At 38.3% G+C, this 22,018-nt stretch overlaps 1 protein-coding gene across 5 annotated transcripts in view; it reads left to right on the top strand.

The window, feature by feature from the left end:
* Nucleotides 1-20,768, top strand: part of PRLR (prolactin receptor) — a 184,149-nt gene extending 163,381 nt beyond the window's left edge. For 4 of the 5 annotated variants that reach the window (XM_004453338.4, XM_058307698.2, XM_023587351.3 and 1 more), the window contains 5 exons: nucleotides 2,777-2,946; nucleotides 6,421-6,562; nucleotides 9,785-9,884; nucleotides 10,370-10,439; nucleotides 12,389-20,768. In XM_004453338.4, the coding sequence (XP_004453395.1) occupies nucleotides 2,777-2,946; nucleotides 6,421-6,562; nucleotides 9,785-9,884; nucleotides 10,370-10,439; nucleotides 12,389-13,411 (1,505 nt within the window). In that variant the 3' untranslated portion in view covers nucleotides 13,412-20,768. The remainder of the gene's footprint in view (nucleotides 1-2,776; nucleotides 2,947-6,420; nucleotides 6,563-9,784; nucleotides 9,885-10,369; nucleotides 10,440-12,388) is intronic. The other variant, XM_058307699.2, reaches the window with a different exon arrangement.
* Nucleotides 20,769-22,018: the final 1,250 nt, after the last annotated feature.

The raw sequence follows: 22,018 nt of genomic DNA, 5'->3' as shown, positions 1-22,018 counted from the left end.
GATGAGAGGTGGGTTGGCCAGGATGGGTTCAGTCCTTATCCTGGGTAATAGTCTGGGAGCAGCTAAAAAGGTCTAAGATCACCCAAGACTTCCTAATTTACCTAATATCACCCAACAAGGAAAATCAGGGTAAGACTCTCAAATATTTGCTTGCATATTATCCTAATGGCATGTTATGAGTGATTGATCCTTAAAAACTAGAAAAGCTTTCCAACACCAACGGACATACATTGAATATTTTCTTCCCCGACAGAGAACTGGAATGAGCTTGGGGTGAAACTGAATTTGATCTTAGTTTAAGAAAACCAGAAATGTAACCCTTATGACCAGTAGGTCAAATAAATTGAAGTCATATAAATTTACTAGAAATATGGAATCTTTAAGATGCAGAATGCAAAATAATTCAACTTTCATGGGCCCTCTCTTGAATTGCCCTCAAATGTTAAAATATTTTATATTTGAGGACAAAACAAAGAGTAGTCCTGAAATGAGCAACTTTTATAATGAATGTTACTGACAAAAAACAGACTCACTAAAAAAAGGCTAGTATGTTTGAAAAGTGAAATCAACAAGTATATTAAATTCACTATGTCTCCAGATAATGGAATCTCTGATAAAAGAATGTGTTAGGGCATATTTTTCAGAATAATACAGGACGTTTTCATGGAACAATCATCTAATCCTACCACATACAGTGCTAATTGAGGTCCACAGAAGTTCTTTTAAAAATCAGTTTTGACCCTTCTATATTTTCCATCCGCTTGACCCTCATCCAGTGACAAGCTGCAGTACAGAATGACAACACTGCCAGCCACTCAGAAATAGACTTTTGTCGTTGTTCGGTCAGCATAGCTATGTTGAAGATACTTTAAAGCAGAGGTTCTCAACTGGCTGTGATTTGCCCCCCCCCCCCCCCCATGGGATACTTGGCAATGTCTGGAGGCAGTTTTGATTGGCATGCCCTGAGTGGGGCGGGGATGGAGGATGGGGTGGGAGTTTACTTTCATCTAGTGAGTAGAGGCCAGATGTGCTGCTGAACATCCCACAATGACAGGACAGTCTCCTAGGCAAAGAATTACCCGGTCAAAAACACCAGTGGGCTGAGGTTGAGATACCCTGCATGAAAGACTTCATCTTGAACATTTTACTCATACTTTTGTAGCAATGTTTTTGGATCAGAGGCACATCTCAATATTGTAGTTCATTTAAAACTTATTTTTAAATAACTGGTACTTGCTTAATAAGTACATATAAAATAACCTGAGGTATTTATTTAGTAGCATGTAAGTGTTTGAATTAGTGGCAGATTTTCTAAAGTTCAGGTTTTAGGCAACTGTGGATCATAACGCCAGTTATTGGCATCGTGTACATAATTGAGTGTACACTGAAGTTGCACTCACTTCGCTCCCTGCCTGGTGTAGAGATGATATTTGAGAAGGTAATAAATGAACAAAGAAAACGTTCCTGACCAGTACAGTGGGACTAGGGCTAGGCAAGCTGTACTCAGGGAACTCAAGGTTGAGTGCCTTCTTCACCCGAGCCCCTTTACTCACATTAAGTACTGCCCCAGCTCACCAGCACCTGACAATAAATGCAAAGTGTCTTATAGCTATGATGCAGTGAAGTGGTAAAGAGAGCTACCTCTAAGCCAGCCATATAGTTCTGGTTTCAAAGTCCACTTCTACCAAATATGTACTCTTAGGCAAGTAATTTGCCCTCCTCTAAGCCTGTTTCCAACTCTGTACATCAGGTTGGGTAATATTACTTCATGGGGCTATTGGAGGATTAAATGAAATGGTGCAGGGATGGTGTTTTACAGTGCCTGGCATAGTAAGTCCTCAATAAGTGTTAACTATCATTTTGCTAGTAAGTATTCGGGAGGAGCAAATGTGGCTCAAGCGGTTGAATGCCTGCTTCCACATGGGAGGTCCTGGGTTTGGTCCTTGGTGTCTCCTAAAAACAACAAGCAAGCAAATGAAATAACCAACTCGGGGAACCAATGTGGCTCAGTGGTTGAGGGCCGGTTCCCACATATGAGGTCCTGGGTCCAGTGCCTGGCCCTGGAACTTAAAAAAAAAAATTTTTTTAATTAAAAAATAAAATAAAATAATTCAGTACACATATGTTGAATAAATGGGCCAATAATCTATTATGAGGTCATTGAAAACATCACTGCAAAAAAACCCAGGCTTCTATGCACATTTTAATGATTTAATATCTGGGAGAGTGGAGTCCATTCACCATAGAGAATAATAAGTATATTGAACATAAAAGATAATTTCTAAAGGAAAGATGGAATCTTAAATGTTTTACCTACAAAAGTATAAAAACAAATAAACCTTTCACAAAACCCGTGTGTGTGCCACAATGAGAAACTGGCTCCCAGCTGAGGGAAGTAAGCTATTTGAAATCCCTCCTCTACAACTTTCCCACTTGCAAATTCCAACCCAATTTGCATCACCTGGTGCCTGTTATCATGAAAATTACTTGGGTAGCGGTCTGATCCTGGCAAGCCAAAAGTGGAAACTAGATGAGTGCAAGCGAAGAATGAAATCTCATGCACTTATTAGGCTTACCATACAGACCTTATCTTCAAGCACAAATACCGTTGATTACACACTAAGAGGCTGAAGACAAGGCTCTTATCTTCCAGGGGCTTATAATGCAGTTGGGTAGACTGGACTGATAACATAGAAAATGCAATTCATGATAGAAAATGGCAAGGACAAAATGGAGAAAGCAATGAGTGCTACCAAAGTTTCTTTCACATCTACAGTTGAACCAGACCCTCCTGTGAATCTGACTTTAGAAGTAAAGAAGCCAGAAGACAGAAAACCATATCTGTGGATAAAATGGTGTTCACCTACCCTGGTTGATATAAGAACCGGTTGGCTCATACTCCAGTATGAAATTCGATTAAAACCCGAGAAAGCAGATGAATGGGAGGTGAGTCAACCAGAAGCTTTTTGAAGGAACCATGTCCTTCAGCAGGGATGAACTGAAAACAGGTCATTTCTCCTAATTATTGGGCCACCATGATGGTTTCCCGGTGCTGACATGAACCACCCAAAATTAGAAGGAACTTCTTCCCTCTCATCTTCACAGCTTTCCCAACGCTTGTTCCTTACACTATACAGCCCCTTCCACCAGATCCCCAACCTGCCTTCCTCAGCACAGCTTTGATCTAGACACATATGAGAGTATTTAAATGGCATTAAGAAGGGGGAAATATCTCAATGTAACCTGTCCATGGTAAACGGCTGGGTTTTTATTCACTTTAAACTATGTCAGCATAAAGAATTAATACAGTAAATTTCAGGCCTTGTGATAATCCACCCATAATTACTTTAAAATATGTTTCTTTAAAAAAAACATTTTCTAAAATAGCCAAAATAATAGTATCACACAGAGGAAAATTAAATGCCTTAATAACATATAATAGTCAGTTCGTATCAAATACCCCAATTGCTTTTTAAAAATATCTTTTATGGCTGGTTTGTCCAAACCAGAATCTACAGACGTACCTCAGAGATAGTGTGGGTTCAGTTCCAGACACTGCAATAAAGCAAATATCACAATAAAGCAAGTCACACGAATTTTTTGGCTTCCCAGTGCATATAAAGGTTATATTTATCATTTTTTAAAAGTTATGTTTATATTATAAGTAGGCTATTATGTGTGCAATAATATTATCTCTAAAAAATCTATGTACATACCTTAATTAAAAATACTTTATTGCTAAAAAATGCTAAACATCATCTGAGCTTTCCGTGAGTCATAATCTTTTTGCTAGTGGAGGGTCTTATCTTGATTTTGTTGGCTGCTGACCAATCAGGGTGGTGGTTGCTGAAGGCTGGGGTGGCTGTGGCAGTTTCTTAAAACAAGACAACAATGAAGTTTGCCACATTGACTGACTCTTCCTTTCATAAAAGATTTCTCTGTAGCATGTGATGCTATTTGATAGCATTTAACCCAAGTAGAACTTTTTTCAAAATCGGAGTCAGTCCTCTCAAACCCTGCCACTACTTTATCAATGAAGTTTATGTAATATTCTAAATCCTTTGTTGTTGGTTCAATAATGTAAATAGCATCTTCACCAGGAATTGAGTCCATCTCAAGAAACCACTTTCTTTGTTCATTAGTAAGAAGCAACTCCTCATCTGTTAAAGTTTTATCATGAGATTGCAGCAATTCAGTCACAACACTGGCTCCACTTCTATTTCTAGTTCTCTTGCTATTCTCATCACATCAGCAGTTACTTTCTCTACTGAAGTCTTGATACCCTCAAAATCATCCATGAGGGTTGGAGTCAACTTCTACTAAACACCTGTTAAGGTTGATGTTTTGACCTCCTCCCATGAATTTTCTTAATGGCATCTGGAATTTTGAGTCATTTCCAGAAGGTTTTCAATTGCCTTTTCACAGATCCATCAGAGGAATCACTATCTATGGAAGCTATAGCCTTACAAAATGTGTCTCTTAAATAATAAGACTTGAAAGCCAAAATGACTCCTTGAACCATGTACTGCAAAATGGATGTTGTGTTAGCAGGGATGAAAGCAACATTCATCTCATTGTACATCTTCTTCAGAGCTTTTGGGTGATCGGGTGCATTGTCAATGAATAGTAATATTTTGAAAGGAATCTTTCTTTCTGAGCAGTAGGTCTCAACTGGTGGCTTTAATTATTCAGTAAACCATGTTGTAAACAGATATGCTGTCATCCAGGCTTTGTTGTTTCATTTATAGACCACATGCAGGGTAGGTTTAGTATAATTCTTAAGTGCTTTAGGATTTTCAGAATGGTAAATGAGCATCAGCTTCACCTTAAAGTCACCAGCTGCATTTAGTCCCTAACAGGAGAGTCAGCCTGTCCTTTAAAGCTTTTAAAGTCAGGCATTGATTTCTCTTTAGCTATGAAAGTCCTAGATGGCATCTTCCAATAGAAGGCTGTCTTGTCTACATTGAAAATCTGTTGTTTAGGGTAGCCACCTTCATCAGTGATCTTAGCTAGATCTTCTGGATAACTTGCTACAGCTTCTACATCAGCACTTGCTGCTACACCTTGCACTTTAACGTTATAGAGATGACTTCATTCCTTAAACCTTGTGAACCAATCTCTGCTAGCTTCAGACTTTCTTCTGTAGCTTCCTCACCTCTCTCATCTTCACAGAATTGAAGAGAGTTAGGGTCTTGTGATTCTTTGTTTTCCTTGAATACTTAGAGGTTATGAACTAGCCTAATTTCAATATTATTGTGTCTGAGGGAATAAGGTGGCCCAAGGAGAAGAGAGAGCTGGGGAACGGCTGGTTGGTGGAGCAGTCAGAACACATACATTTATTCATGGTTTGCCAACTTATGTGGGTACCAATAATGAATTTCATATAGAATTTCAATAGTAACATCAAAAATCACTGATCACAGATCAACATAAAAGATAAAATAATAATTTTTTAAAAGTTTGCAATGTGAGAATTACCAAAATGTGGCACACAGACATAAAGTGAGCGCATGCTGTTGGAAAAAAATGGCACCAGTAGACTTGTTTAATTCAGAGTTGCCAAAACCTTCCATTTTTAAAAACACAGTATCTGTGAAGCACAGTAAATCAAAACACAAAAATAAAGCACGGCACCATAAATCAAGGTATGCCTGTACTCCAGGACCACACTTTGAGACTGGTTGTTATATCCCCTCAGTCTAAATATGGTCAGGAGTCTGGGTCAATTCCTCCTTAAAATATTTCACATTCTGGATTTGTCTGTTTAGCTCTTTGTGGGCTCATTTATCTAATTTCTCAAACCCTTGTATTTCATGTAAACCAGACATTAGATCTGAAGACTTGATTGGAATCTTTTTGAATAATTTTGTCAGTAGTGCTTCAGACATGTGTTTATGTACTTCATCTTGTTGACCCACTGTTAATGCTAAAACTGACCTCTGGACTGGGGTGGTGGCAACCTGACCCCTTGATTGTAATGTTTAATCCACATGCTATTATTTCAGCATACATAAATACCCAGTTTCTTTCTACCTAATGGTTTCAACACCAATCAAAAAGCCTTGAATCAGTTATTTCATTAAGGCTTACAAATAACATTTTTCTAATTGTATTATTCTTTCTACATTTATTAACTGATTGTCTCCAATAAAGTAGAGTTTGGTTGGGGGGGAGGGAGAATATTTTTCCAGCTGAAATAGAATTCCAAGTGGAGCGAGATAAAACCTGTTAAATTTTTGTGTGAGAAGTTTTAAAAGGAAAGAAACAGATGGGACTGTCAGGGTAGAACAGTGAGAACAGGGTATCTGCTAAGTCTAATAATCTGGCCTACCTCCTCAGATATTTTATTATTAAGTGAAAAAATTTCTTTCTTAATAATGAATATCAGAAATGACTTCTGTTTTCCTTGTTACTCCTTAGACCCATTTTGCTGGGAAGCAGACACAGTTTAAGATTCTCAGCTTATATCCAGGACATAAATATCTTGTCCAGGTTCGCTGCAAGCCAGACCATGGATTCTGGAGTAAATGGAGCCTGGAGAGTTCCATTCAGATACCTAGTGGTGAGTGTCTTGACTGACTTTTGTTTATATTCCTAATTATTTTTAAATGCAATGTATTTGGTAAATTTGCAAGTAGTAACTTCTAATGAAGAAACTATTTTGAGTCTCAACCAGAATAAGTAGAAATGGGCTTATCATCTTTCCACCCAATACAAAAACTTTTGTAAGGGTAACATCGATCGCTGGATCATTGGCTGTGAGGACCAGTTTCTAGAGTAAGACAATTTCTAGAATATGACTGAAGATGTGGGCTTGGCATAGCTCAGGGACCTTGATGGTTAGTTACATTCTGCCCTCTTCCATCTCTCCCACCGTTCTCATTTGGAGGATCCAGCCAAAGTCATCATCTTGTTCTCCCAGAATTTATCAGGTGTTTTTCTATCTCAAAGGCATGAGGTAATTTTCAGTCTCTGGTATTGATTACATATTGTTCTCTTGGTCAAGATACAGCATATATTAAAGTACTCGATTCTAACAAAGAGCCATTAAATATGGTGACTTGTATTAGAGGAATGATCATTTATATTGAATTTCTATAGTACTTGGCAGTTTACTAAGTCCTTTTTTAGTCCTCGAACCTCTCAGGTATACAGAGAGTATATACTACCATGAAGAACTAAAAGCAAGGAAACTGAAGCTCAGTCAAGTTAGGAACCACATAGCAAAGCCTAGCTCTTCTTACAACTTGGCTGTTCAAAGCATCCATGCTTTCAGTGGCTTGGCATAGTGGAATGAGCATGAAACTGAGTCTCATAAGATTTGCACATGTATCTAGTCCAGCTCTGACTATTACTAAATAAAATCACATGGTCTGAAGGCACTGTTTAAATCCCAGATTGTAACTCATGGGCAAGTTACCTGCTGAGTCTCAGTTTCCTCATCTATAAAACAAGGCAGTGTAAGTAAAGGGCATAACACCATTTTCTGGCTTTTAATAAGAACATACACCTGTTAGGTTTTATTATTAGTATTACTGAAACTGACTATGTGATCTTGGGTTTCCTCTCTAAGAATCAAATGAAATAATATCTGAAAGGGTTTTGAAACTTGTATCATATTGTAAAATATATACAGCACATTAAAATACTACAAATTTTGGGAAAACTTAAACCCTTCCTTGCTGTTACTTGGTTTGGATTGCTATTCAAAGCAGAAGAGGTTTGGGAAGGTAGGGGGAAATAACTACTTGCATTCAAAAGTGTTGGCATTTCTCCAAAACATCATATACAAATGACCAATAAGCACGTGAAAAGATGTTCAACATCAATAGCCATTAGGGAAATGCAAATCAAAACCATGGGATACCACCTCAAACCCATGAGTAAAAAGTAGAAAATATTGAGTGCTAGAGGGTAGGGAGAAATAGGAACCTTGGAACATTGTTGGTGTGAATATAATGTGGTATAGCTGCTGTGGAAAACAGTTTGTCATTTCCTCAAAAAGTTAAACATATAGGACAACCATATGACCCAGCTTCTAGGTATATACCCAAAAGAATTGAAAGCTGGTACTCAGATAGATATTTGTACACCAATGCTCATACCAGCATTATTCACAAGAGCCAAAAGGTGGAAGTAACCCAATATCCATGAGCAGGCAAATGGATAAACAAAATGTGGTATAGACATACCAAGGACTATTACCCATCCTTAAAAAGAAATAAAGTTCTGATACATGCCACTACATGGCTAAACCCTGAAGACATCATGTTGAGTGAAATAAGTCAGACAAAAAGGGACAGATATTGTATGATTCCACTTACATGAAGTGGCTAGAATATGCAAATTCATGGAGACAGAAAGTAGAGTACAGGTTACCAGGGGCAGGGCAGGGAGGGAGAATGAGGAACTAATGCATAATCCGTGTAGGTTTCTGTTTGGAATGATGGGAAGTTTCTGGTAATTAGTAAGGGTGAGGGTAGCACCACATTGTGAATGTAATTAACTCTAAAGCACATAACATTCTCACTCGAGATATCTGGGAGTGGTTGAAATGGAAAAATGTATGTTATATATATGTTTCCACAATTTTTTTAAAAAGTAACTAAAGACACAATGGCAATTAAAGGTCATATATGATCCTGGATTGGATCTAATAATGGAGGAGAAAAGACCCAAAAGGACATTGTTGGGACATATGACAAACTTAGAATTTAGACTTGAAAGCTTTATATCAATGTTGAATTGATACTGAACTTAGGGTTTAGCCTCGTTCTTGGGAAATGTATATGAAATTATTATGGGTTCAATGAGCATGATGTATACAACCTACCCTTAAATGTTTAGAAAATAGGGATAAATCAGTAGAAAGACAGACCGGATGGATGGATGGATGGATGGATGGATGGATGGATGGACAGATGTGGATGGATGGTTGCATTCATGGATGGAGTGTTAACAGCAAATGTAGCAAAATATTAAATGCCCAGAATTATTTGGCAGTACCTACCCTGATGCAGGCAGTCATAGGCCTGTGCAGACCTTTCCCTCATGCCCAACCTGGGCATTACCTGTTCCTGGAGGAGCAGAGAGAAAAACATATGCACCTCCTTCAGCTATAATCCAAGAAGAAGAAGCTGAGCAGCTCATGTTCAATTTCTTTTTTTAAAGTACTGATCAAACAAGGCATTCTATCCCTACCCCCAGAGAGGAGTGAGTACAGGTTGGCAGAAGATCAGGAGAACTAAACTAATGTATACACTAAAGGGCTCCTGCCAAATGGCAGAAACATCAGGAGCAGGGAAGAAGTATCATCAATAACACTCAGCATACAAATACATTTTTTGTCTATCTGGAAGTCCCCAATTGATTGCTTTATAGCTCTTCTAATATTTTGATAAAATCTATTTGCTCTTGCCTTTTGAAGTTCAAGAAATTACTCTGCCTATACTCAAAGTTTCAGTGGTATTATCACTTCATCATTATAAAGCAGTTATACCAAGCACCTACCTGTGTGTCACTTTTGGATGGATACTTTAATCTCCCATTGTAAACTGCTATGATTTCAAGAAAGAACTTTTTTAATGTTAGTGCATTTGAGTATCTGGGGGGAGTGGGGTAAACTGGAGTTCTGTGTGTTGCTTTTATGTTATTTTTGCAACTGTCCTATAAGTTTGAAATTATTTCAAAATGAAAAAGTTGTCTGAAGTGTCATTCATTATTTGTTAGTCTGTTTGTAATTCTGTTATATATGATCCAAGTGTTCTGACTGTTTGGTTTTTAGACTTCACCGTGAAAGATACAACCGTGTGGATCTTCGTAGCCATTATTTCTGCCGTCGTTTCTTTGATTTTGGTCTGGGCAGTGGCTTTAAAGGGATACAGGTACTTCACTGTCTCTCAACCCTCCTCCAAATCATGGTTATCATTGATAATACAGAGCCAATGGAAAGCTACAGATAATCCGAGGACCTCACTTTAGCCATTAGTTGCAGGGTGTTCACCACAAAATAATTTTTGTCAGAGCTAGCAAAAGTAGAGAAATGGACTTGTTTAAGGTTGGCAACTTTCTAACAAATGGAGGCTAACAGTTGTGAAACAATAAAAAACTGACAAGAGAAGCAAAAACCAAGAGAAACAAATAGTCTAAATAATCCAGTAACTTCAGGATCAACCACCTAAATTAGCCAGAGCCAATACTTCTATAGGCCCCTGTAATTACTATCTTTCCCACTGGTTGTTAGTTGCCGAGAGCCCCTCCACTCCCCACCCCTATCCACTAGATCTAGCTCAGGTCACAGATATTTGGAGATAACACTAATCTTCCAAAACTTACAAAATGAGAACTTGTCGTTACTTTAATTTTATAGCATGGTGACCTGCATCCTTCCTCCAGTTCCTGAGCCGAAAATTAAAGGATTTGATACTCATCTGCTAGAGGTAAGCTCCAGAGGTAGGGAATGCAGTGAGTCCCATGGCTTTGTAATAATTAATCTGCACATGCCCACACAATCCCATCGATCTGACCTGGCCGTTCTAGTCATCCTTCGCCAGCTTTCCCTCCTCTTCAGCATGTGGGATTAAATGATAGGAACCCAGCACTTGTGTTCCTGCTGTTACTCTGGCTGTGGGTGTGTGTGTACATGCACATGTATGTACATGAATGCAGGTGTGCATTCAGTGAGTAGGATGAAAGGAAGAGAGGTGAGAAGCTGCAAGGTACATGAAGAACCTGGGGAAAGAGGGTACTAGGAGACACCACCTGTCAGAAGGCACAGTGAGAAAACCAGTAGACTATGAAAACACAGAGTAATGTATGCTACTTTTACCATGTTTGCCCAGAAGCACAGAGATAAACATTGTTTAATCAATTAAAAAATCACTTTAGAAAGAGAGTGAATATTTTGATTAACCCAAAGCAGACCTACTAGCATCACTTCCATCATATGTTGGTAAAAGCTCCCCTTGAAAGTTCTTTGTGTAAGGCCAGAGGAACAGAATATTCAACTGCAATTGTTGCTCAGTTTGAACATACTTGGATGGTGTTTGCCAGGATCTGTTTAGGCTGATTCGAGAGGGAATTAAATTTAAGTGTTTTAAATTTGTCTCTAGTTGAAATATATGATTTTGATGTTACCTTAAGCTTAACACTATATATCTATAAGCAATTGCCTGTGCATTTTCTCTCTTGACCCAAGCACTTGGAGGCCCCCAGTGCAAGAACGTGAGAACTGAGCCACAGAGAATTTGTCATGTCTGAGTTCATGCAAACTGCAACTGTCACGCAGGGACTAGAGTCCAGGAATTTGGCTCCTGGGGCAGTGATCTTGCTCCATTACCAGTGTCTCACATTGACCTTCCTAGAACCAGCATGAATGTCTCAGCTAACTAATTAACTAAGTCTATCTTACAAGTTGACCTTCTAAATATTTTAGTAATATTTAGATTTTAGTAATAAAATAGCTTTTGTTGACAAAAATTCTCCCATTTTTACATGTTACATTATTTACATTACCTGAAAATTACAATCCTCAAAAGAACCCTGCCGGGTGGGCATTAATATCCTCATTTTACAAATGCACAAAGAAGTTCAGAGAGCATCTTGTCCAAAGTCAGATACCTAAGATGTGATAAAACCAAGATTCAGTCACTAGTCTCAGACTTTAGAGAGAGGAAGAGGAAGAGGAGAGGGAGATAAGAAGAAGAGGCTGAAGGAAGAAAGGGGGAGAGGAAAGAGGAAAAGCAAGTAGAGAAAAATAAGAGGAGAGGAGAAAATATGAGATAGGAGGAAGATAGGGGGAGCAGGGACTGGGAGAGAAGGAGGGAGAAGAAATGGAGGAAAAGAGATAAAAGGTAGGATGGGAGAGGAGGAAAAGGAGAAAGAGTCTGGAGAGGAGGAAGGGGTGGAGGAGAAAAATGAAAATAGCAGGAGAAGGAAGAGACCAGAATCAACTTACTATTGTCAGACTCTGGAAAGTGGTGGAGTAAGTCCGGAAGCCAGCAACCCAACCTCAAAGCCACTCTGCCAGGGTTCCTAAAGTGTCAAATGCATGCATGAGCACTGTGGTTTTAGAGGTTCCACAAAAGTTTCTGTTTAATCGTTATATGTTTATTGAAATGTGTGTGTATAATACTAGTCCATGCACACAGGATTATTGTTCAGAGAGTGACTAAGTTCAGCATGAGTTGATTTAAAGAAAAGTATTAGTTGGAGAGTAGCCTAGAGGTGATGGCCCGCAGGCCTGGTACAGAAATATCTGTGGGAAACTCTGCTGGGCTCTTACTTACCACCTCTGGTAAGGAGCAGTCTCAGATGCCACCCTGCTGTGCTCCTGTTGTGAATGTTATGAAGCTAAGAGTCACCTCTCCTTGTGTTCGTGTTTTAATAGAAGGGCAAGTCTGAAGAACTCCTGAGTGCCTTGGGATGCCAAGACTTTCCTCCCACTTCAGATGGCGAGGACATGCTGGTGGAGTTTCTAGAAGTCGATGACAGTGAGGACCAGCAGCTAATGCCATCCCACTCAAAGGAACACCCTAGTCACAGTAGGAAACCCTCCAACCTGGACCATGACAATGACTCTGGCCGGGGAAGCTGTGACAGTCCTTCCCTTTTTTCTGAAAAGTGTGAGGAACCCTGGGCAAATCCACCCATATTCCAAACTCCTGAGGTCCTTGAGAAGCCAAATAATCTAGAGACAAGTATCACCCATACCTGGGGCCCCCCAGGTTCAAATGTGGAAAGTAAAATACCCTATTTTCATGCTGGGGGTGCCAAAGCTTCAACATGGCCTTTCTCACAACAACCCAGCCACCACAACCCAAGATCATCTTACCACAACATTGCTGATGTGTGTAAGTTGGCCATGGGCCCTACAAATGCATCAGCCACCTTTTTGGACAGAGCAGAAAAAGATGCTTTAAAATCTTTCATGACCATTGAGAGTGGAGGGAAGGAAAAGATAGACAAGCAGAGGGAGGTGGAAAGCTTTCGTCCCGAGACTGACCAAGACACAGACTGGCTGCTGCCCCAGCAGAAAACCCCTTTTATCTCCACCAAACCCTTGGATTATGTAGAGATTCACAACGTCAACAAAGATGGAGGACTATCATTGCTACCAAAACAGAAAGAGAACAATGAAAAAACAGAGAAACCCAGCACTCCTGAAACCATAAAGGAGTATGCTCAGGTGTCCAGAGTAATGGATAACAACATCCTGGTGTTAGTGCAAGATCCACAAGCTCAAAATGTGGCTTCGTGTGAAGAATCAGCCAAGGAGGCTCGTCTAGCTCTTCAACAGAATCCTGCTGAGAAAAACCTGGCCTGTCTCAATGCGCCGCCCAGCAACTGCAGACTCCACGTGGGGGGGTTGGATTACCTAGATCCCACTTGTTTTATGCACTCCTTTAATTGACAGCTTGACAAGTGGACTGATGGAGTAAAATGTAATTTTTCTTCAGCTAACACTACAGAGTACATGAAATGCAATTTGGTAGAGAATGCTCAAGAATGTGGTTAGAATGACACTAGGAAAACTCACTTGTAATTCACTCCTTGTCAGGCTCCATTTTCAGCCAGTGGCCTCTTTCTCCAACAGCTGATTCCAGAACAAATCATTTTGTTTCCTGTGATTTGTAGATTTACCTTTTGCTACTAGTTATACAATTATGTGTTCAATGAAACAAAAGCACATTGCGTAGTATTTTTGAGGGGCAGTGCCAATAGGTATATGCTTTGGAAATGGCTTTCGTGGCTTGGTAATGATACAACAGGAGGAACTGAAGTAGTCAAAATCATTTACCACAGGAAGATAAAGCTAGGGAAAAAATGCCATGAAACCCATTTTTGAAAAGCAACTGCTTAACCTTTGACTCCTCTTTTATTAGGATTAACCAAATACAACACATTTAAAAAGAAGAATTCATTCCAGAACATCTGACACATTGGTTACATCAGTTCCTATACCTTACTGATGGATTGCTGATGTGCACGTACAAACGATGCCTCCAATTTTTTTTTAAATAGTTTGAATATGTTAAGCATGGATTTTTCCCCTAAATTTTGTCTCATTCTAAAGCCTCTAGAGAATATAGTTTTGGAAAGTAAAAAAATTTTTATCTGACAGGCAAATGAATTTTATGTGGTGAATCCGTTTAAAATGCTTTCCTGCTTCATTTCAACATGATAAATAATTTATTATGTACCCTAGTCTTCTCTTAGTGAAAAAAAATCCCAAAAGACTAACTTTAATTTGAAAGATAACCACAGCAGGATGCTAATAGAAATACTGCCTTACTGTACATACAAATTCTACTTTAATATAAACCCGGAAGTTTGACAATGTATTTTTGAAGACTATTTTTCTATCACTTAGGTAAAATAAAAGACTATTTTCTATCTTCCCAGTACAGCTGTTTACGTATTCAGTGGGTACAGTATTTTCTGCTAGGAGGTTACATAGTAAGTATTTACAGCACGTAGTAGTATATGCAGTTTCTGTGTATGGAGCAAAATGCCATACAAACCCAAAGCCAACAGAAGAATATGAACTGGATGACAAAATTCAATTTCCAACAGAGTATAGTATAGCTTAATTGAGTTCTTTTTATCTCCAGGACTCTAAACAACAACTGCCAGCCTAGGATTTTAGGACTCTCTATAAACCAGACATTACTTCCCCTGTGAGTTTAGGGCTACTCTGGAGCTTCTAACCCTCTTGGGGTGAATCTTCAAAAACCTAACATGAAAAATATAAGTAGCAACCTCTACCAGGCTGTCTCAAAGAGAGGGTTTCTGTTTTGTTTTTGTTTCATTTGTTTCTCTGAGCAATTGTGGGAAGCAAAGAAATTTTAAGCAAAGCCAGAAGTTAGCGTGTCTCTGGAATAAATCCATTTTGCAAAATCTTGGCAGAGGAGAAGACAGTGCTCATGTCAGATGTGCCCAAATAAAAGTTTTAGGAAGCCAGACATCTGTGGAGCAAATGGGAAAGCTCCAAAGACTGGGCTATGGTAGTGAGAATATCTTAGTCACCTCCAAGGGCAGACTCTCCCAAAAATGGTCAAAACCCTGCATATCCATTTTAAAGGGAGTATCCATAACTCATCTGCTGCTCAACCTGCCTCCCTTTATTTTGGGTTTTGTCTGATGGTGGAGGCACAGCATGAGCCAAGACAGCATTTCTCCATTTGTCTTCACTAGCTGGGCAGAGAGAACATAAGCACATCCCTGCAAGTTAAAAATATTCCACCCAAACAAGACCATACTGGTAGGGAACTAGACTCAGAGGTGCCCTGATATTTGAGAGTGAATACATTGCTAGTTCTTCCAGAACTCTAAAAGTAATAGAGCTGAGGCTGTATATTCTCAATATGCAAACAACATCCTGAAAGTGTGGGAAGCGTTTGTGAAAGTCATCCAAACTCATTCAATCCCCTAGGTCCTTGCTACTCAAAGTGTAGTCTGAGGACAGAAGTATCAGCATCACCCAGGCTCTGTTAAAATACAGGAACTCAGGCCCTACCTCAGACCTAGAAAATCTGAATATGCATTTTATTAAGATCCCCAGATGATTCACGTGCACATTAAGCTTTGAGAAGCACTGCCTTCAATGATCATTTCCACTAAAGGATACTTTAGTGCATGGAAACAATCCTCTTTAAAAAAGTACAGATCAGCTCTATTTGACTTGCACTTTAGCGTGCTCACAACAATGTTGTCTGTGAGAAGAGCAATTTTTAAAAAACGATTACCTATTGGTAGCTTAGAATAATGGTACAGAGTGACCTGAAAAGTGCAGACAACTACCAAGAGGGCCAGTAAATAAATTCCACCTTGAGAGACATTGACCTTCAAAGCCAATACAGATTAAACCTTTCCCCACATTACCCCTTCTTCTCCAAGATGTATGTCATTCACTCTCATAGATGGACAACTTGAAAATAACCTGCCTGACATGTAATTTGGCATATATAAACAAATATAGTATGTCTAAAGATTCAGCTTCAACTAATATCCCTAAAATATCACCAGTTAGTCATCATTAAGTGAAGTCAAGACTTATAATTCGATGATCAATTGGCACTCCTTATTTGAATTAAATGGTTTTTGTGGTCTAGCATATTTTTCTTTCAAGTCAGCTGGTCAAATGGAAGGACACAAACTAGGAGTCAAGAGATTTAGGTTCTATCCTAATTGTGTCACCTTGGACAGATCAGTCCCCATCTCTGGACCTCACGCTCCTAATCGAGGTATTAGACCAAATAATCACTAAAGTTTTAAACTCCAACTTCTTGATTTCTTAACTCACTGAGCATTTTCCAGCAAAGATACTTCTGACCAATGCCTTGTATCTTGATGACACTAACAAATAATTGCTCTCTATCATGGAAAAAGTCTTCAGTGGTATATTTCATTATGCTTCAATAGTTCCAGTTGGTCTCAACATATTGCATATGAATTTTATAAGTTATATAGGTTCAGGTACAAAATCTAAGTATATAGGCAAATATGTGCAGGGAGAAGAGGCATGGAATGGGAAAAAGACATATAGAATGAAGTTCTCATTTTCAGAAAAATGATCTTTTGCTGGATCAAGCCAGGCTCGTTCCTTGCAATGTCTAACAATCCTGAATCTCTTCTTATATCGGCCTGATGCTTCTGATATTTTTTTCACTCATCCTGGATTATGATCCACCATTTCATAGCTGGCTTAAAGAGCCTTATGCTCTGAGTTAAAAAAAAAAAAAAGTCATATTTTTATGAATAAGGCCCTAAATATTCAAGTTACAAAGCACATGGAGACTAGGCATAGCCAATGGGTGTTTTATGGAAGCTCGTGACCCAAGCTACAAAATATTCCCTGGTCAATTTTAACAAATGAGTATTAAAAACCCTGATATGAACACAAGCAATTATCGGCAGTGTTATTGATATTTAACAGACTACATTCTCCTAAGTGCCTAAGACCAATCCAGGTAGGCAATTATGTGCTGAAGACTATACTTTAACTTGTTTGTTCTGAACAGGATTACTGTATGGGATCAAGGTAGTATGACTCCTTTTTCTGTAGTAACTCAGCTGGATCTGAGAACCCTGTGAGATAATGAGCAACCACATATACCCAAGTTCCAGGCAGCAGTCTGGCTTTGGAGGAAATCTGGCCAGCTCTTTCTCCAGGCTGCTTGCCACTGCCCATCACCTGCAGAAAGATTTGGCCCTGCTTTAGTAACTTTTATATCTCCTTAGGATAGACAAGAAAGAAACAGATTTGTACACATTTTTCAAGTGCCTTTCTTTACTTTTATAAAAAAAAGTTTCCTCTTTGCAAGAAAACGTGTACTGACTGGAAAGTAAAATTTACCTTACGTGTATTTCCTTGTTTAACGAAATGAATGGAGAAGCAAAAAGTGTAGAAACCAGGAAAGGAATGATAAAATATTCTAAGGACCAACCAACAACTGCTCAGTGGATTTTTATTTATTATTTAAGTGAATTACCGTAGGTTGGTGTGAATAGTGTAACTTATTTTGCCTGATCCTGAGATTTTCAATTTTAAAACATTGTGATCCTCTTTTGAATGTCTTTGATTGTATAACTGGGCCTGAAAAAGAAAATGCAGGCACATTGGAACTTTGCACACAGACTGAAAAATATGACCCTGGGTTATTGTCCCAGTGTTGACAACACAGATTTGCCATTGGTAACCCTTGTGTGTATGTCCATGAACATGTCTTCTTCTGCCTTTTCAGAGCAAGCACTATAGTGTTGGCACTAGGCTAGTAGACTAAACTCCATATCAGTACTGGCTGACCTTGCAGCCACCCAGCCGGCTGTATGACCTTTAAACCCTGGCCACTAGTTTCCTCATTAGTTAAATTGGTCAACCTGAAAAGTTTTTAAGATCCCTTCAAGCTCTAATCACCTTGATTCTCATGATCTAAGTAAACCCAGGGTTTCTGGTCAAGGCCTGGGTGCTTTGCTAGAAAGCAGTGCTGACACGCCCTAGCCTACAGCAGTCAACACCTGAGCTGGTGTGGCTGAACCAATGCTGAAGGGGAGGCGAGAGACCCAGACCTCCACAACACAACTGATTTAACACCTTGCTTCTCTTCCTTTGTAGCTTTGCATATCTGTGGGATTTTTACTCCCTCTCTCCAGGGCCCAAATTTGTCCTGAGAGTTATGTGCAGTGGCAATCAGGAGATCTGCAAGAAACAAAATTATTTGTAGAAAATGATTTTGGCCCTGCAAAGGATTGAGTCAAATGTTAAAATCAGTCACACCGATATCAAGGTCCAGGCTGAGGACCATAGGTATACCTACTTGCCTAATTAGAGATTCTAGCCCATGATCATTAATCCCTTAATCAATTCAAAGACCATTAATAAATACAAGCTATATTGATGACTATGTACTAGAGGTCTTAAGCAGAAACTTAAAAATACAGAATGATTGCTTGAGTGCTTACAGTCTGACTAGAAGATCTATTTATTATTATGACCTGGACTTATTCCATGATGAGCAGATATATCATCTGCAAATCAACAGTTTTCTCCCCGAACTTCTGTTTATCAGAAAGCTACCCTCATGTTATCTATTTCAATAGAAGGAAAAATATGAAAAATAAGACCTTTCCAGAAGGTATTGGCATCTCAGGATTCCATAAGACGTCCAGAATAGCTTACTCAACTCAAACCGTATTGGACATAGTGAATCTATAATCTGTTCAGTGTTCTAAATTTATGGTTAAGAGATGTACATAGCTCAAAATGCTGTATGTAGCCACTGTTTTATCTGCATCAATTTCTTTAATTTATGCTCTGATTTCAAGTCAGGAAACAATGACCAGTGTGAAGTGGGAAAATATAGCGCACTTGTGTGGTTGTAGTTGATGCATAGAGGGGCTCTTGGATAATCTTGGCCTATTAATTAACCTTTGACCTGCTGCTGATCAAAAAATAAGAAAATCCACCCTAAAAACTTTAGCTACTGAGAGAGTAATGCAAGAACAACCTTGAATAGTTAGGGTCAAATTATGCTTCATGTGAATAAGCTTCAAAATAGTCTGTTTTTCCATGCAAATTTCACAAATCCTGGGGGGCTGGGGGGAATTTTTATCATGTTATCTTAAACTGAAAAACATATGGCAAAGATACCTCTGAAAAATAGTTTTATAAAATTTCTGGATAAAATGATTTTGAATTTTTGAAAGTAACTACCTCCCCTTTGTGTCCTAAGGTCCTTACTTCAAAGCTGCTTCTTGTTTAGAGACAAAAGATGCCATGTCTCATGCTTGATTGTTTTTGGTAGCATATTTGATGTATTTTGATATGATATCCTTACTTTAAAGTAACCATATATTAAACTTATATTGATTTATATGGTTCGAAACGATATGCCACACTGAAATATATAATCCTTATTTTGTGTAACTCATCATGTAATACAACTGAAAATGATTATTTAATAGCTTATAATCTATCCATTTGTAGTTTCAGTATGATTGTGTGTATGTCTACAAAACAAAACTGAAAAAGTATGTAATCATATATTTCTGTTGAAATCGTGAATGTACTAAATTTTTTTTTAATCTTTGTCTTGAAGTAGTATAAAATGCCATTGTATAGATCATCTGGGATATTAAGTGTTTAAAGTATAATCCAACAACTGTTGAAAAGTCAGCCTCCCTGGCTATGCTTCATGTGACCTCTGAAGCTTCTTGAGTGTTATTTGCACCATGAAGCTTGCTTTTGTAATTGATCCTTCATTTTAAAAATTTAAAGAGTTCCATGTGGAAACCAAAGCAATCTAGAACCCGCCTGTTGGATCATCTGTGTCTTCTGTAAAGCCATATAAAGCAAAGACTATGTATTAGCACAAGGTTCCATATTTTCAAAGCTATCACTACCTCTGCTTTTTGTTTTTGTTCCCTAGAAAATGCCAAGCAAAATTCATCAATATTAGGTTGAACTTTAAAAGTGATTGTCACAATAAGGTTTGTTTGGTTTTTTTACATGAGATACACCTTCTAATTCATCACTTTTCATCATTACTGGCTTTGCTCAACAGCCATTTTTTACAATTTTATATTTTATAAAAACTGGCTGACAATTGAAGCTCAGAAAGAATACATAGTAAGTCACCAGATGAAAATGCAACTAAAAAATAGAGTACAGAGTATTTTGAAACTATATGTCACCTGAAGGTGGTTGTCCAAAGCCATAATAACGATATTTCATACTATTTGATTTCCATAATCTTCTGGAAATAAATCTTTTCCTCATTTAATTTTAGCCATCAAATATATTATGGTATGGAAAATAGGCCATTTTTTCAGAAATCATCTTGTTTTGATTTTAAACACTCATTTCTACATCTAATTATTATAATGTGTATTTTATTTCTCTTTTAGCTTAATAGCACCCTTAAAGAATTTTAGAAGGCTTAAATACCTGTTTTTTTCTTGCATTTTTAATTCTGTGAAACGTTGGTTATCGCGCATTGTGCTTTCTGTTTTTCACAGGTTTATTTATTTGTCTCTTTCCATTTTGAGAGAGACAACATGGACAAATTAAACCCCTGTCAATAGTATGGGAGATTATGCTAGCTGCTATTATCATAACATCTTCATTTTTATTGCACGCCAGAAACAATGCTTGCCAAGCAAAATCTCAGACATCCCAGTATAATGTGGTCATTGTATTTCTATTCATGTCATTATTGAAAATACCCAGCTCAGTGCCTGATTCAATAAATGTTTATTTCCTTTGCCTACCCTTCCTCTTTTTGTAATTTGACATGAAAATGATCAGAATAGCATGTGTGGGACTGAAGAAATTTTCTTGAAGAATTTTTGCTGCTAAAATATCTATAATCAGGAAGTTGTTTATAAAAGTTGGACCAAAATAATTTTCTTCCTTTTTTTCACCCTTCTATATGATTGGAAGACATAATTTCCCTCCTTTATCCCACTTTACTGTATGAGAAGCTGCTACATATATAGTGAGATAGAACCAGACACCTGAGCATGGAATCACATTGAAATATTGTGAGTTATAGGGAAGGACCAATCAATTTTTTTTTTAAAGTGGACTCCTTTTGAATAGTATCTTTCATCCATATTATTAACATCTCTGACAATATCTCTCAGATTAAGGATTAATGGATAACCTTATAATCTTTTACTTTGCATAGTTTTAGACCTAGAAATCTTCATCTATCATTTGTGTTTGTTTCAGAATTGTGAAAGGTATGGTGATTTGCTTTACAAATTCTATGCTGCAGCCTCCATTCTCTAATGTCATGTCTTACAAAGGTAGTAGACATTTCTTTTAGAGCATGAGTATAATGCTCTACAAGGTGATTTCAATCAAAGGAACCCTGACTCACCCATGCTTACCTTTATATTGCAGTCTTCTGCCTTTAATTCTTGGGTTCGCTTGTATTTTTTATGTTGCAAAATTTAGAATGCCGGTCACCAGTCATGGTTCCCACACAATTAATGATGAGCTGGAAAGGCATGTAGCTAATTTTCCATGATTATTGCATATGCCTTTCCCTAAAGAAAAAGAAATTATACTTATATATTGCCACATCTTGCCAGAATCCCATCTGAAATCTAACCCAGCGAGATTTTCTACAGCTTGCTCACCAAGTTACTTTTCATTTATATCCTCTAAATCAGAGGCCTCTGTTTTTTGGGGGGCTCTAAATCAGAGGCCCTTATTTTTTAAGGGCTGAGAAGTACAATGTCCATTTAGTAGAAACCTTGAAATCTCGGGGGGTGGAACCATGGTGGGAACAGGAAGGAATATAGGAAGTGGGGTTATGAAAAGTCCCTAATAATGTATTTGGAGAGTAGGGTCTGAGAAGCTGTCATCAGGGACCTTCCTGCACCGAATATGGTAAGTGGGATTCCTATTCCCTTTACCTCGGAGAGTTCCTCCAAACCAGGCAGGTGAGGCTAGATCTGCTCTTGATATTGTAAAATGTGTGGTGCTTTGGAGGGCTCTCCACCTAAACTG

This window comes from Dasypus novemcinctus, chromosome 2 (assembly GCF_030445035.2).
Source record: "Dasypus novemcinctus isolate mDasNov1 chromosome 2, mDasNov1.1.hap2, whole genome shotgun sequence".
NCBI classification, from domain to species: domain Eukaryota; kingdom Metazoa; phylum Chordata; class Mammalia; order Cingulata; family Dasypodidae; genus Dasypus; species Dasypus novemcinctus.
Note: the sequence above shows the minus strand (reverse complement) of the source record. Positions and strands in the feature narration are given on the sequence as shown.